Raw genomic sequence first — 17393 nt, forward strand, 5'->3', positions numbered from 1 at the left:
TGTTGGATTTTGCTTTGTTTTAAATTTGTAGCAACATATAATATGGTAGATACAGTAATATAATAAAGTCAAATACTATGAACCATTGCCAATTTGTTCTGTCTCTTCCCACCATAGGCTTCACCAACTACATGCGCAGCCCTGTCTGTGATGTGTTCAACCCTCAACACAACGAGGTTAATCAGGACATGGATCAGCCTCTGTGTAACTATTTCATAGCATCTTCCCACAACACCTATCTGACCGGAGACCAGCTGCTGTCCCACTCCAAGACGGACATGTATGCCTGGGTGCTGCAGGCCGGCTGCCGCTGTGTGGAGGGTAAGACATCACTTATGGTTTTATATCTGTCCCTTGATCCAACCATTTCTGGTAGTAAATGAATAAAATTATGTACATTTCTTGTTATATTTTGAGCCCTGTGTGCAACCCCAGCTCTGATTTCTGTGCGTTTTTCAGTGGACTGTTGGGACGGTCCAGACGGGGAGCCCATGGTCCAGCACGGCTACACTCTCACCTCTAAGATCACCTTTAAATCTGTCATTGAGACCATCAACAAATATGCCTTTGTAAACAATGAGTACGTACTTAGAGTGTGTTCATTTTCTCTTACATATTCTACATAAGTGTGGTTCCCATTCATGGTGGCCAGCATGTTGAGGTCATCTGACTATTTCTACTCCCTTTATCTCAGTAAACCCCCTATTACTGTAATGGACACTTTCTTTGCAGAATAAATTAATTATGGGATGAATTAATACAAATGTGCTGTATGCAACAGATCATGCTGCAGTGAATACTGTTTACAACTATGTAAGTCACTCTTCCTTCCCTTTCCTATGTTACAAATGAATATAATCATAAATAGCATCAGCCTTAATTTTTAGAATCTTGTTTTGATTATACTGCAAAAAAGTAAAAAAAACAAAACAACTTGGATTAAAATTGGAAATTAACTATTTACTGTATTTCAGAGATGATAACTAGGGTCCACTTGATGAATTAAACATGCAACATGGTGAGATTATGTAATAATAATGCCATACACTATCACTTGAAACATTTATTGATCTATATTTCATACCGTTACAGATAATATTTTCTAAATATAGTAGCCATAGAGTATTTAATATACAGTACACAAGTATTCTATTCCGAACATAGAAGTTAACAAAAAATGACTTGGTGTACTCTTAAAAAAGAATAATCCATGTTTCAGCCACTGGATGTTTTTAATGTGTAATAGAGCTTTGTTATCTCAAAAACAAGTCAAAATGACTTGTAGACCCTTTTGCTTTGCCTTCATCATTTTATGATTACCAGATAAGATACCCAGGATGGTGCAGGTGACATAAAGATTCTATTAAATTTGTTATGGAAAATTGTTTTATATTTCACAGGGAGGATAAGTACATCAATAATTGAAGGGAACTTTCTGTACCAAGACCTGGAGGTGTGTAGACTCTGTGATAGCTGCTAGAATGCAACCTGTGTGTTTTGAATGATGTTTTATCATTAGACAGCCACCTGTTTCAGCTAATGGCTCACCATAATGGAGAAAATGAGCTTGTTAGCACATGCACATCACATGCAAATTTCATTCACATTTTCCCATGACACCTGCTGAGGCAACACTGTAGCCCTATAAGGCATCTTTATCTCTTTTTCTGGTTCCCACTCTCATGCATTTTGCTTCATAGTGTGTGTATGTGTGTGCATTTGTGTGTGAGAGGAATGTCACTCATAGTGTAGGGCTTTTTAAGCCCAGAGGGTTTCCTTTACTCTCAAACAGCCCTGACATTCAGGTATTGCTTTTGTCTGAAAACATATAATTTTGTCATTTTCCAAAGAGCAAAACACCATTTTTATTTTTATTCTTTTCAATCTTTTCCTTGTACACCTTACATAAAATGTAAAGCCATCAGCAGCTTCATCAAAATAAAACATTTTATGTTTTTCTTAGGTTGTAAGGTTGCAGTGAAAGGAAAAGTTCTCCCAAAAGTGAAAATAAATTTGCAACCCTCATTTAATTACAAACCAGTGTTATTTTCTATCCTTTGTGGAGCACAAAAGAAGAAAGTTGTACTTTTCCATGCAATTGTAGGGACTGGAGCTTTCACTATTCAAAAAGGAGGCAAAAGCAACATGAAAGTATCATATTTATGCTCCATATGACTGATAAACCATATTCCAAGTCTTCTGAAGTCATACAATAGTTTTATAAGGGGAAAAGACAGAAATATATGCCATTTTTCACTGAAGATCTTGACATATGCCCTAGCTCACCTTGATGCAGTCTTCACATTTTTCAAAATAAGCAAAAATAGAGAAAACATAGTCAAGTATGATTTGTGTGTGTCTGTGGTCATATATTTGGTAAAACAGATTCTGAGAGAGACGGAAAGCACCAAGGGAAAGAAAGTAAAAAGAGAGCGATGGCAAGAGTGACAGTCAAAAAAGAGGAAGACAGTTAGGAAAAAGGGAACAATGAGATAACAAAAGAGATCTAGGTTAATGTCTGGGGAAGACTCTGGAGGCAGAGAGCAGCTGCTGACTGTTCTAGCTCTACCCTGGTTTATGATGACTGTCTCCCTCACCCATTCTCTCTCTCTCTTCTCTCCTGCGGTGTCAGGTTCCCAGTGATCCTGTCCATAGAGAATCACTGCAGCATTCAGCAGCAGAAGAAGATAGCACAGCATCTGAAAGAGATCTTCAGGGACAAGCTGGATGTGGTGGAGGCCCTGAACAAAGACCCCAAGCAGCTTCCCAGCCCGAACAGCCTTAAGGGCAAGATACTCATAAAGGTACAACGTGAACCAAATGCAACCTTCTCTCCATTTCAGCTGACACCAAGTTCAACTTTACTTCTGAACCTGCTGTTTACCATGCCTCAAATCCCCATTTCAAACAACAGTTTTGTTTTGTTTTCTCACTATACAGTATTTTCTCTGTCTTTTTCTTGCTTCCTTGCTGAGCTTAAAGCTGAAGTGTGTCATTTTTTTGGATGTTAAAATACTTTCTTCTATCCCAGTTAAGTTGATCAGCATCCAAAATATGACACATGTTTGTCTTTTCAGCAGGGTCTTCTGTGTACACTATTGATCATAAAATGTAATGGACTGAGCAGCACCAGATTGCACACATGGACCCATGTGTAACATTGGTCTCGGCACTGAAGGACTGACCAAGGATGAAATTCACTTTCTGGTAGAAAAAATGGAACGAAATGGGACAGACAGAATGAGTGTTACATTAGTTAGTGAGCAATGGGCTTGAGGTATAAGATTTGAGCTGGCAATAGAGAAATGATGGAGTGGGGGCTGTCTGTCATAGTCTAGCAATTTGTGATAGACACACACACACACACACACACACACACACACACACACACACACCCCCCCCCCACACACACACACACACATGCATTAATTCCATTAACTCTTGCATTGATCTCTGCAGTTCATTGAACACCTTTGACTAAACTTCTTCCAGAGAAGACTGAATGTGATCATTTGGATAACACAACAGTTTAAGGATCAGAAATTTGACAGTAATTCATGACTAATAATTACACATGTAAGTGAGTAGTTACGGACTTGTTTGGCATTAAAAAGTATTTATTAAGCCTTTTTTGGATTATTTCTTATTATTGCTTTATAGCCCCTTTATATTTACTTTTGTCATAACAATCAATTTCTTAGCTAAAAACAAAACATATCAATAGCTAATATGATGCAAAAAAACAAACAAAAAAAAAAAAAAAAAAAAAAAACAAAGCAAACATTCTTTATAGGTTCTCAGTACTCTGTGTGAATCTTCTGCTTATAAGTATGAAATACATGTAGAATGCATATTGTATTTCAACAAAGCAGGGAAGGTTAGGGTTAGGTTTAGGGATAGGGGTTGGTGTAGGGTGTTTGTGGGACTCTAAATAAACACAATAAACATGCAGCAGTGATGCCCCTATACTGTATGGTAGTATTTAATTAGGGCTGCAAATAGCATCTAACACTATTTGCCATTAGTACAAAGAGGATGCTTTTTGTTGCTATTTACACTGAGCATCAAAAGTTTCTGCCTTCTATATTTATTTATACGTATACGTTGCACATTCACAAAGTGTAATGAGAACCTATAGAGGATGTATTTAGCACCTTATTAGTTATTGGTATCTTTTGTTTTTACCTAATAAGTTAATTGTTAGGAAAAAAATTTAAAATGTAAAGAGGCTATTAGGCAAGAGTAAGAAATCAACAAACATAGGCCTTATAAATACCTTATAACAAGTCCATAACTAGTCCCTTACAAGTCTAATAATTAGTCATTAATTACTGTCTAATTTCCGATCCCTAAACTAAAGTGTTACTATCATTTGTTTTCATTAAGTGCTCCAACTAATGTAGCATTTCACCTAAACATCAGAATAAAGGAGTGTGTGAAAAAATAAATGGAAGCGTAAGTATAGTTCTAGCAGGAAGACTCTGGATCCTTACGCATTCATTCAATTCGGACATCTCATCCAATCACAATACAGCCTCTCCTTCATAAGCTCTGCACAGCTTTCATTGTTTGTATGCCTCCATTGCTTTCACCCCCCTCCACCCCATTTGCACCTGTTTAGCTCCCGTCCTGAGTAAGGGTAAGCTCCTCTCCTCTGCTGTCAGCGCCTTCCAGCAGGATCTGATGGTTCGAACAAGTATCTGAGCGCTGAACCATAGGACGGGGCTTACGCCAAATTATCTAAATATCTCTACGTTGGTATTATTTCCAATCATCCTGAGTCTTTTCTGATAGAAATGATTAAGAGCGAATAAGAAAGAGATACAGGGAGAAGAAAACTGATTGCAAGAGGACAAAAATAGTTTACTGAAAAAAAGAAAATTCCATCATTTACTCACCCTTATTTTGTTCTAAACTCATATGACTTTCTTTCTTCCGTGGAACATGAATCTCCCAGCTGCTCTTTTCCACAGAAGGAAATCATATTGTGACCAGGAAATTTCAAAGAACGGCAAAAGGACAAAAATGCATCATAAACGTAGTTCATACAACTTGTGCGCTACTGTTGCAAGAGATTGCAAAACTTATGATAGCTTTGTTTGAGAGGCAGACAGACAGAAATTTAAGTCATTATTCACAAAAAATATTTTCCTGTCACTCACGCATGTGCATTTTCACATTTGGCACAATAAGACACTTCACACTATGTTTAAGTCAACGACACCAGCCGATTTGAATGTGTGCATGAATAGCAACTTAAATTTTGATCTGTTTCTCAAAGCTATTGTCTATAAGTCATTTATGGTGTTCATTTGTCCTTAATGGTTCTATGAAGAACATTTAAAAACCATGGAACCTTCTCACTACACATAATGTTCTTTGTAGTGGAAAAACGTTCTTTAGACTATAAATAGTTTGTTCTTTTAAGATCCGTTCACTGAAAGGTTCTATGGAGAACCAAAAATGATTCTTCTATGGCATTGCTGCAATAACCCCATTTGGAACGTTTATTTTTATAATCAATATGAACATATAAAATATTAACTCATTCTACAGAAAAGAGCAGCTTGTAGATTCTTCAGAATATCTAATTTTGTGTCCTAAGGGAAAAAAAGAAAGTCACACGGGTTTCAAACAACATGATGGTTATTAAATGATGACTAAATTTTCATGTCTGGATGAACTATTCCTTTAAGTGTGTGACTGTGACCAGACAGTCAGTGACAGATGGTCTGTGAAGAGAGACATGGGTGTTGCTCAAGGTGTGTACACATACGTCACTGTGCCAGCAAGGAGCTTGGCATTAGTAAAGCAGGTCAAGACAGATGGCACTCCCAGCCTGATACTCGACAGGACTGTCCAAGTTGAGCAAAAAAATTATGCCACACTCTCAAACCCCTTGTGATTGGAGCACTCTTCAGTAAATCCCCTGTGCTGGAAGACCTGTCTCCTTTCAATACACATTCAGAGAGCCGTCCACCAACACACACACTCAAAACATGTCACAATGTCAGCTCATCTCACTGGACAAGGGCACTCGTTCTGTGCACACTCTTTAGGTCAAAAGCGCAGTATTGATTTTCCTTTCGTTTTGTCCCTCCACTCTTATTTCTAAAGGTTGTGTGTGTGTGTGTGTGTGTGTGTGTGTTTGTGAATGAGAAAGATACAGACAAGAAGATGAGAAGCTGTGCATGGAGTTTTAGGTTTAATGACCCTTAAACAGGTCTCAATGCTCTCAAGTGTCGAAGTGCTCAAGTAGACATTGTTTATCCTTGGGCAAAGATATGCAGCGAGCGGTGGGTTATTGGCTTCTTGCCAAATGATGGTCTCTTGTCACAGTAAATTGTCTGAAGTGCTGAACAACAGGTGAAAATGAGGCTTGTCTCTCATTGGGAGTTGAATGACAGGGTTATTGAAACAAGCACAGGCAAAACATGACACTGCTGGCACTTTCCACAAAAGTTCACAAATGTTGACAAATTAGTGTGTGAATCTTTTAGAAAACATTTATTTTCTTTTTTAGCAAAATGTCAGACAAGCCAGATGCTAAACCTACAAAAAATGTCAATGTCATATGAAGTTTGCAAATTTTGCTTAAATTTAAATATAGTTAAACAATTTGGGATAATTTGGGAAATTTTGTAATTATTATTTTTGTTTTATTTTTTTATTTTTTTACAACAACAACAACAACAACAACAACAACAACAACAACAACAAAACATTGTGTTTGTATTAAATCAACATACAAAAAAAAAAATAATAATAATAATAATAATTAAAGTAAAAAATACTACACCTCTAAGGATAACTGTGTTGCTGATTTAGTCTGAATTTAAACTGAATCATTCAGGCGGGGTTAGTGAGTTTTGGACCAAATTAAAGTATTGTTAATGTTAAACATAAATTTCCCATAGATTAAAGAAAATAATATTAGCTTTTATTTGGAAAACATTGGTCATTAAAATATGTTAATTATAAAAAAAATAATTTCACTTCAATGAATTGAGTATAATTTAGGATTTGTATTAGTATTATGATGTTGTATGGTTTTATTTGTTGGATACAGTAGAGGAAGTTAAGACCTCTGATGCATGATAGGCCAAAATCATAATTTAAAACAACCTACTTTTCATGCTATCTTAAAGGGATAGTTCACCTAAAAATGAAAATGTTCTCATCATTTACTCACCCTCATATGTGTATGTCTTTCTTTTTTCTGCAGAACACAAAGATTTTTTTGAAAAAATATCTCAGCTCTGTAGGTCCATTCAATGAGAGTGGCTGGTGACCAGAACTTTGAAGGCCAAAAAAGCATATAAAGGCAGCATAAAAGTCATCTTTATAACTCCAGTGTTTAAATCCATGATTCAGAAGCGATATGACAGATTAATATTTAAGTCTTTTTTTTTTTTTTTAAATCTCCACTTTCACTTATTTTTTTATGTTTTTAGCAATTCACATTCTTCGTGCATTTCACCACCTTCTGGGCATGGAGGAGAATTTATAGGAAAAAAGTACTTAAATATTGATCCGTTTTTCGCCCACACCTATCAGATGGCTTCTGAATCATGGATTTAACCACTGGAGTCGTATGGATTACATTTATGCTGCCTTTATGTCATTTTTGGAGCTTCAAAGTTCTGACCACCATTCACTTGCATTTTATGGACCAACAGGGATGATATATTCTTCTAAAAATCTTCATTTGTGTTCAGCTGAAGAAAGAAATTCATATACATCTGGGATGGCATGAGGGTGAGTAAATGATGAGAGAATATTCCTTTTTGGGTGAACTATCCCGTTAAGTTAAATGCTGTAACAATTCTATCTTATATATCTAACAATTATCACTACAAAAAACCATGGGGTTGGGCTTATAATGCATTAAGAAAGGTAATAAAAAATCTAAGTGTACCAGTGGAAAGTACATGCAACGTTTGTATAGACAAAACCTAACTTTATAGGCCTTATGTCTGCATTCAACACTTGAGCTGTCTCTGGCCAGCAGCCATTATTATGGATTGAATTCTTGTATCAATATCTGAGTTGCTGTGTCAACACACAGAGGATGTAAGGTGATGTCAATAGTTTCAACAGTGGTGAAACACCATCTGACACTCAGTAATGGGGTTGTTTTCCGTATTTCAGCGAACAGTAATGATGTTTGTTTATTATTTGATTTGCATCAAAATTAGCTGAAACACACCGTAAAGAAGGATACATTCATTCTGATTGTGAAAGCATTCATCCCTCCATCTCTTCCTCTGTCTGTAGGGGAAGCGGCTTCCTTCGTACCTTTCTGCAGATGCTGAAGAGGGTGAGGTGTCTGATGATGACAGTGCTGATGAGATTGAAGATGACTTCAAGCTGAAGAATAGCACGGTAAGAGTGTAATGCACACACACACACACACACACACACACACACACACACACACACACACACACACACATACACACACCAATCAGCGATGGGAAAAATGCAGAATTTAAGAATTGGCTCCCATTCAGTTCATTAGTTAGAACTTGAATTTAATTGGAGATGTCCCACTGGATGTTGAGTGGAATTGGAATTGGAATGATAGGAAGAGGAATTCACCGCAATTAAAAGAAATTCAGCACAGTCACACAACAGAAGAATTTAATTAATTAAATACAAGTTTTATGACAAAACATAAATAATTACTAAATTAGACTAAGAAATAGACTAATTATGCCTGTTTATTCCTTGACATGTAGAAAACATTTTTGATCAGGCATATTTCGTGAAACTAAGTTCAATGCTGTCAAAACAATTAATAATTGTATACAGCACCACAAAATGTCCAGCATGTAGTTTTCAGATATCTGCCTGTCTATCTATCTATCTATCTATCTATCTATCTATCTGTCTATCTGTCTATCTGTCTATCGATCTATTGATCTATCTATCTATCTATCTATCTATCTATTCATTATTCATTACAATGGGCATTAAATCTCTTAAACTCTCATCCTCCACAATATTAATCAGCCGGTAGACTGTGGCTATCATCTTTCCTACACCAACCACGAAGTTGCATTCATGATTCGTGTCAGAGTGTCAACGCCAGCGTTAAACGCCGCTTTGAACTCCATGCTTGCAGACAAAAATGTCTCATTCTATGTTTTGGTGATAGTTAAGACTTGACGTGCTTCTGTGGTCATTTAAACGCACCTTTCACAGGTTCTATCTAGGCTTTTTTGTAGCATTAAGAGTTCCTTTCTCCATATCCATAATTTCAAGGAAGTGCTGTTGTGTGTGTTTGTGGTGTGTCCATCAGTGTAATGCCTCTGGGCAGACACATTACAAAGGTATATATATATATATATATATATATATATATATATATACACACACACAAATTCTATGTTGCATTTAAAACATTTATTATTAATATCATCTAATGTTTCTGAGTAATTATTGTGTAAAATAGTAAAACTAACTGTAATTTCTGCAATCTTGAGTATGATTCATTTGCTATCATTTTATTGTATCACATCTACAGGTGCATCTCAATAAATTAGAATGTCGTGGAAAAGTTCATTTATTTCAGTAATTCAACTCAAATTGTGAAACTCGTGTATTAAATAAATTCAATGCACACAGACTGAAGTAGTTTAAGTCTTTGGTTCTTTTAATTGTGATGATTTTGGCTCACATTTAACAAAAACCCACCAATTCACTATCTCAAAAAATTAGAATACATCATAAGACCAATAAAAAAAAATTTTTAGTGAATTGTTGGCCTTCTGGAAAGTATGTTCATTTACTGTATATGTACTCAATACTTGGTAGGGGCTCCTTTTGCTTTAATTACTGCCTCAATTCAGCGTGGCATGGAGGTGATCAGTTTGTGGCACTGCTGAGGTGGTATGGAAGCCCAGGTTTCTTTGACAGTGGCCTTCAGCTCATCTGCATTTTATGGTCTCTTGTTTCTCATTTTCCTCTTGACAATACCCCATAGATTCTCTATGGGGTTCAGGTCTGGTGAGTTTGCTGGCCAGTCAAGCACACCAACACCATGGTCATTTAACCGACTTTTGGTGCTTTTGGCAGTGTGGGCAGGTGCCAAATCCTGCTGGAAAATGAAATCAGCATCTTTAAAAAGCTGGTCAGCAGAAGGAAGCAAAAAATTGCTTCAAAAGTGCTCCAAAATTTCTTGGTAAACGGGTGCAGTGACTTTGGTTTTCAAAAAACACAATGGACCAACACCAGTAGATGACATTGCACCCCAAATCATCAGAGACTGTGGAAACTTAACACTGGACTTCAAGCAACTTGTGCTATGAGCTTCTCCACCCTTCCTCCAGACTCTAGGACCTTGGTTTCCAAATGAAATACAAAACTTGCTCTCATCTGAAAAGAGGACTTTGGACCACTGGGCAACAGTCCAGTTCTTCTTCTCCTTAGGCCAGGTAAGATGCCTCTGACGTTGTCTGTGGTTCAGGAGTGGCTTAACAAGAGGAATATGACAACTGTAGCCAAATTCCTTGACACGTCCAAGGAATGGGCTCTTGATGCCTTGACCCCAGCCTCAGTCCATTCCTTGTGAAGTTCACCCAAATTCTTGAATCGATTTTGCTTGACAATCCTCATAAGGCTGCGGTTCTCTCGGTTGGTTGTGCATCTTTTTCTTCCACACTTTTTCCTTCCACTCAACTTTCTGTTAACATGCTTGGATACAACACTCTGTGAACAGCCAGCTTCTTTGGCAATGAATGTTTGTGGCTTACCCTCCTTGTGAAGGGTGTCAATGATTGTCTTCTGGACAACTGTCAGATCAGCAGTCTTCCCCATGATTGTGTAGCCTAGTGAACCAAACTGAGAGACCATTTTGAAGGCTCAGGAAACCTTTGCAGGTGTTTTGAGTTGATTAGCTGATTGGCATGTCACCATATTCTAATTTTTTGAGATAGTGAATTGGTGGGTTTTTGTTAAATGTGAGCCAAAATCATCACAATTAAAAGAACCAAAGACTTAAACTACTTCAGTCTGTGTGCATTGAATTTATTTAATACACGAGTTTCACAATTTGAGTTGAATTACTGAAATAAATGAACTTTTCCACGACATTCTAATTTATTGAGATGCACCTGTATATCAGTATTAAATCAGCCATCAGCCACTCTCGAGATTTCCGTTTTAGCATTGTCCATTGAAAAAACCATATTGGTCAAACACACACACACACACACACACACACACACACACACACACACACACACACACACACACACACAATGATGGTATAATTAAAAAAAAATAATAATATTTATATTTTTAATTTGATTTTTAATCATTTATTTTAATCTAATTTATTTGAAATACAATAAAATAAACCAATAATGATATAAAACCCCATGTTTTCAATATACTATGAACCTAAATGAAGTTCTTTATGATCCAAAACTCTAAAGTTTTACATATGTAAAAGGCTTTACATTTTAGAAGCCATCTATACGTTGCATTCATGCATGTGCAAAAAACACACTTTATATACAAATATCTAAAAATATTAATGAAGATCATGTTGCGTTCACATTTGCAATCATTGCCAAACCGGAGTGTAAATGTCATCTGACCAGAACCAAACCACAATGTCAAAACCACCTACTGTAATTTATTTTACTTTTCTCATGCTACAGAATGTTGTGCTTTCTCCCATGTGCTGCCACGCCACCTTCTTTTCAAGCATTATCACTTCCTCTGCATCTCTCTTTTCTCTCTTACTCTCTCCTCCTTTTTGGACAATCTCTCACTTTTGACGGAGCCAGTATTTTGTCTGGCTGCCTCCCCACACTGTTCTGGCTCACAGTGAGCTGTTGGTGTTATACTCTAAAAGCTGATCAGTTACAGCCCAAACCCCCAGCGAGCCTCTGTTTGTGTGGAAACACCTCTAAATAGGCAACAATACAACATGGCCATTTGCCAAGAGATCCATCAAGCAGCACTGCCATTAGCAGAACCCCCTTTAAATCAGTCCAAAAGAGTTTTGTCACACTATCATGTTTTGATGCTGAAATCAATATTTAATATGTTCATTTATTTTTCTAAATGTTTAACAACAACAAACTGATTTCCTAGTTAAGTACTGTGTGTTTTTTGTTGTTGTTGATGAATGAAGAATGCTCTAATAGCATTTTAATGTATCCGTGCAAAATATTCTTGTTGTTTTGTTAGGAGCAATTAATGTCTAATGATCCACTCAGAGAAGTCATTGCGGAGAGCCAATTAAAGGTTTTAATGTGTCATCTCATTTCATGGCTACTTAGATGTGTCAGAAAATGCAATAAATGTGATATCTCTTTTATGGCTGTTTTAATTTTTTTCTTCTGATGGGGAATTTTATATCCATCTGTTCAAAAAATGAAATAAATAATAAAAAAATAAAAGAAATTAACCCCTTTTTGTTACACAATGGCCTTTAATAATACTTTGATTCCTTTATTGTTCTCTCAGATCCGTGTGCCAGGCTTTGATTTATAGTCAAATTGAAATAATGTGAGAGGGAGGGAGGGAGGGAGGGAGGGAGAGAGAGAGAGAGAGAGAGAGAGAGAGAGAGAGAGAGAGAGAGAGAGACGAACACAACACAGTCTATTTCTACACACATATTAAAAGGTTACAGTTGCAGCGCTGCTCAGCGTAACTGAAGCGTAGCTGAAGTAAAGTTTATATATGAGCATACTGTTCTGAACTCATTATAGAAAACATGCTCTACAAACTTGTTATCAGCACAATCCTTTGCAATATATGCCTTTATGCCGCAACAAGATGTAATGTAGCAAACTACTTACCTATTGTTTGAAAAAAAGACATCTGTTGGGTTTGTTGTGAGTTACACATGCTGTGACAGGCACACAAACACCACCTTTTTTGTAAATCTGACTGAATTCAGAAAATTAAGCAGTCTATAGCTACAATTTGAGTTTTGGGTTCCATTCTGTATAGACAAATTACCATTAGGATGTACTGTAAATATAATTTTGATTTAGTGACATTCAAATTTGTATTAGTTCCCAATAGCTTACTCAAAATAACCATTTTATAATTTATGACCATTGTTAAAAGAAATTCTTAATGTAGTAACCCAGAAATGTCTTAATTTACTGGATTGAGAAGCAGCTCTGTAACGCAGAAGAAACGCTGTCAGTGTGAAAGCACTAGGAGCCTGCAGTTGAAGTTTTGCTAGATTTAGATTAAGTTTTCATCTTGGATGTTATAGGAATTTTCGTGTAGTCTCTTTCATAATGAGTTGCTGATTTTGACACCAAACTCTTCTCTTTTTCACTGTCTACATTTCAGTCAAATGGGCCGAGTCAGCACCAGGTGGAATCGCACATGAGGGAGAAACTCGACTCTCTGATGAAAGAGTCTCAGATCGGGGACAAAGAGGACACTGACAGCTTCTCCATCAGAGCGCTTCTCCGTGCAACCCACGAGGGCTTGCAAAGAAACCTGCGCAAGGTAGCATACACTCTCTCTGTATCTTTACTTTACCGACTTGCTCTGTGTAAAATATGCCAGTTCTAAGCTGCCTCACCCCCTAGTAAAGAACTGCTGCATCATAGTTTTCTTATTAATTTTGTTGTTGTCGTGACAATCAGTGAATCAGGATGAGAATCATCAGTCAACTTCCCAGTTATTGTCATAGTGTGTCAGTCATGGTTCATGGGTAAATACATTTATGCTTCGCATCTTTTTATGGAATATGCTGCTTCAGATGCAATTAAATTTATTTAAGAAAGAAGGAAAGAAAGAAAGAGAGATACAAAGAATACATTTGAGAAAATAATAGAATTAGAATACCTAATCAGTATGCGCACATTTGACTTGCAATCCATGAGAGGATATAGAGCATCCCTTAATTAGTATTCGTTCCGCCTCTTTTCTTGCCCTATTAATAGACTTTGCACTCTCTAAACATTCATTTTGATGTGCCATTTGTAGTGCATGGAGGGATTTTCTCTCTCCTCTGGTGTTCCTGCATAATATTTGTGGACCCATGGAGAGAATGCTTAAATTAAGAGTCTGTCTGGAGATGATTTTAAGTCAGTATTATATTAAGTTCATGAATCGTGTTTAAAAACATCTCTAATTATTAAGTTAATGTGTAAAAACATCTCTCATATTAAGTTCGCGTGTAAAAACATCTCTCTGCCCATGCATGACCTAGAATACTCATTTGAATAGTTTAGAATTAAATGCATCTTTACAGAATAGTTCACCCCAAAATGAAATGTCTGTGATTATTTACTGACCCTTATGTCTTTCCAAACCCATGATTTTCAGAACACCAAAGAGATGTTTTGCAGAATGTTCACAATGCTGGTTTCCATACAATGACAACACTGTGACTTTTGCATCACAAGACATGGAATATAGAATATAGAGTTTGTCATATCGACTTTTTTATGACGCTCTTAAGGTGGTTGAACACCGGATGAGAAGCACTGCGTCACGGCTTGGACAGGAACTGTACAAACTGTACGATTAGAAATGGCGACGTTTATTATGAAATTTTTATGAATAGGTTTCATTCAAGCAGTCAACCCACAAAAAGACAACTGAAAATACATTGTGTTGGCTATATGAAAGATACATATACACAATATATCATCCAGTGATGACTAGGGTAAATTATCTAATTATGTTTTTGGTAAAATTTAATGGAATTCTATGCAAGTTGAGCTCCCTGGCATGGCAGAAATTTGAGCAGCCTAAGGAGTCGTTGCTGGGCTGCGTCGACTAACGATGAGCATCAACAGCGTTGTGCGTACCTTAATAGAACACTATTGTTTCAAATTTTAGAATGCTCCATGTCGTCCGCAAGACGTGTCTGGTGTGCGACCCCCCTTTAAAGTGCTTTTTGTACTTTTTGGAGCTTGAAAGCCATTAGACATTCTGCAAAAAATTTCTGTGTTTCAAGGAAGAAGATTGTAGTGGTTTAGAAAGTAAGTTTCAGTTTTTATTGAACTATCCCTTTAATGTAATTCTTAATATCTGTGAAATTATAATGGCTTCCTTATGTGTGTGTGTGTGTGTCTTCCAGAATTCCAAAGATGGCATGAAGAAATCTCAGAGTCGGTCCTTCATCAGCAACCTCAAGCACAAGGTCAGACTAAAGACTCTTTTTTTAATGTCTTTTTCTGTCTTTCTCTCTCTCTGTGTCTCTCTTATCTGTCTTTGCTTTGGAATCAGGTCTATCCTATTTCCTGTCCTTTTATGTGTATGTGTCTGCAAACTCTTTGGAATAGATCATAAGGGCATCATTCATTCTGATCATGTATCTGAGGCTACTGCTGATCTCAGAATAGTAGGAGCAGGATGTACTCACAATAACTAAGAGGAAGAGACTAGGTAGTCTAGGTATAGGTAATGTGCTCTCTCCAATCAATGTCAGGCAAATATTCACTTTGTTTTAAAAAGTTTATGAAATCGCTTGAGCAGTTTTCTATCCAGTGTTGCCGCATTTCCTATTGAAACAGAAAGCTTTGGTGTGACATATCAAAGAGCTTGTCTGTTTTTTTTTTTTTTTTAAACAGCTAATAGTACACTAGCATATAGATTCAATTTTTTGATTTCCAGTTTTGATTTCCTAGGACCTTAAGCATATAGTTGCTATAGGTTATATAACGGTAGTCATATTGATTAACCACACCTGTTAACTTGATATATGATAGTCACTTACCTCTGCAGGTCACATGTGATTGTGTACACAGATAATGACATCTCTCAGCTCTGGAGAAAATCTCTGATTTCATCCTCTGCATAACTCTTTAAACGCATTATTCATCTCCATCTCCTATTGTTGGGCACTTAGTTCAGGAGCGGGTTTGGTTATTAGCAATAATTAATAATTATCTAAGATAATTATTAATTATTAAAATCAATAGGACATTGATTAGAATCAACATTAGCTTTTTAATACTTTAAATCAACAATCATCAAAGATAACCATCAATTATCAAATTCAATAGAATATTAATAAGGATTAATATCGCCGGGGCACCACCCTGGAATCAGGGATTAATAACCAGACAGTATAACAGTCTCACTATATGATTGTTCTCTTTGGAAAGTCGACGTCCGGAGAACATCGACATTCAAAGGAAAACAAAGAAGGCTTAAATCCAAGCACTGACATCCCCTGCCAGCCCTTGACACAGGTGCATGCAGAACAATACCAAAATGCTTCTGTTTAAAGTATAACAAAGTTTATTAATGCAGTAATATCAATTAATAATCAATACAATGCTGTCAATAAACTTCCGACTTCCAACTACAAACTAAACAGTAACACGATTAGATTTGGTAACAAATAAGCCTGTAATACATGGGAGAAAGGTATGTGTGTGTGTAAGAAGTGGAGTGCATGAAATGACGGACGTGGCTCTCATAGAGAAAATGTGGCCGCGAATGTGGGCGGAGAGACTGGTTAATGCCATCTGCCAGTTTAACGCGTGTCTCGGCTGGTATGATAACTTAGGGACAATGTTGGACTCTATCGCCAAGTTATCTGCTCACCAAATGTGTGTGCGCGTATGTTTGTGAGGGGTCGTGTGTGTGTGTGGTTAGTACGAGAGAGAGAGAACACAGTGACGGCACCGAAGTCGGTTTTAGCAATCGTGGGAGAGAAGGCAACCATTAGTTTTATCACTCAGAGACGCGGTAAATGGCTCATAATCCGTCCACCGCGGTCGTTGGTTCTTTAATGGATAAACTCAGTGTACCGGTCTCACCCGCGATGGCGAAAATTCACAAACAGTCCAACATGGTTGGACTACAACACAGCAAATCTCATTCGTGGTAACAGTAAATTACAATAATCCCTTGAGTATTACTAGCAGCATTGAGCGGACTCGGCGGTCCGTAAACTGTATGAGCAATAGCCTTGCTACACAAGAATAACACACTATAATAATCTATCTCTGCCCAGACGTAAACCTCTTACTTGAATCGTGTGAGGACACTGGTAGAATGTGTGTTCGTCCGTCGTTTGACTCCAACTCGTTTCCTTGAAGCTCGGGTGATGATGGGAGGCTGTTTCCATGCTCTGTCGGCGGGCGGTACAGTGGCTGATTCTCGGTGAGTCGGCGGAGAAAACAGCGAAGTCGACTCGGGAAGAGAAATCTTCTTTCTTCACTTCTGCAGGCAAAAGGGATGAAGACGTGGATTGCTCTGTGTTCTCCTTCGGATCCGTTAGCGTGCTCAGTGGAACATGGAGAAATCTCAACTCATCCAGCGAGATGGAGATTGTATGGCCAAATTTCAGGTACGTACGTTACTTCCTTGTTCAACGAGGCTACACCTGGGAGTAGCAGGGCTGCATCTAGACGAGGCACATACTGTCGAACGCCCAGAAAGATCTC

General features: G+C 37.3%; 1 protein-coding gene across 2 annotated transcripts in view; it reads left to right on the forward strand.

Moving 5' to 3' along the window:
* The window catches only part of LOC127416640 (1-phosphatidylinositol 4,5-bisphosphate phosphodiesterase eta-1-like), a 129323-nt gene that overhangs the window by 77466 nt on the left and 34464 nt on the right, over positions 1–17393 (forward strand). For both annotated transcript variants that reach the window (XM_051656081.1, XM_051656082.1), the window contains exons 8-13: positions 118–321; positions 460–580; positions 2633–2804; positions 8278–8385; positions 13327–13488; positions 15074–15136. In XM_051656081.1, coding sequence (XP_051512041.1) covers positions 118–321; positions 460–580; positions 2633–2804; positions 8278–8385; positions 13327–13488; positions 15074–15136 — 830 coding nt within the window. The remainder of the gene's footprint in view (positions 1–117; positions 322–459; positions 581–2632; positions 2805–8277; positions 8386–13326; positions 13489–15073; positions 15137–17393) is intronic.

Source organism: Myxocyprinus asiaticus, chromosome 26 (assembly GCF_019703515.2).
Source record: "Myxocyprinus asiaticus isolate MX2 ecotype Aquarium Trade chromosome 26, UBuf_Myxa_2, whole genome shotgun sequence".
Lineage (NCBI taxonomy): Eukaryota > Metazoa > Chordata > Actinopteri > Cypriniformes > Catostomidae > Myxocyprinus > Myxocyprinus asiaticus.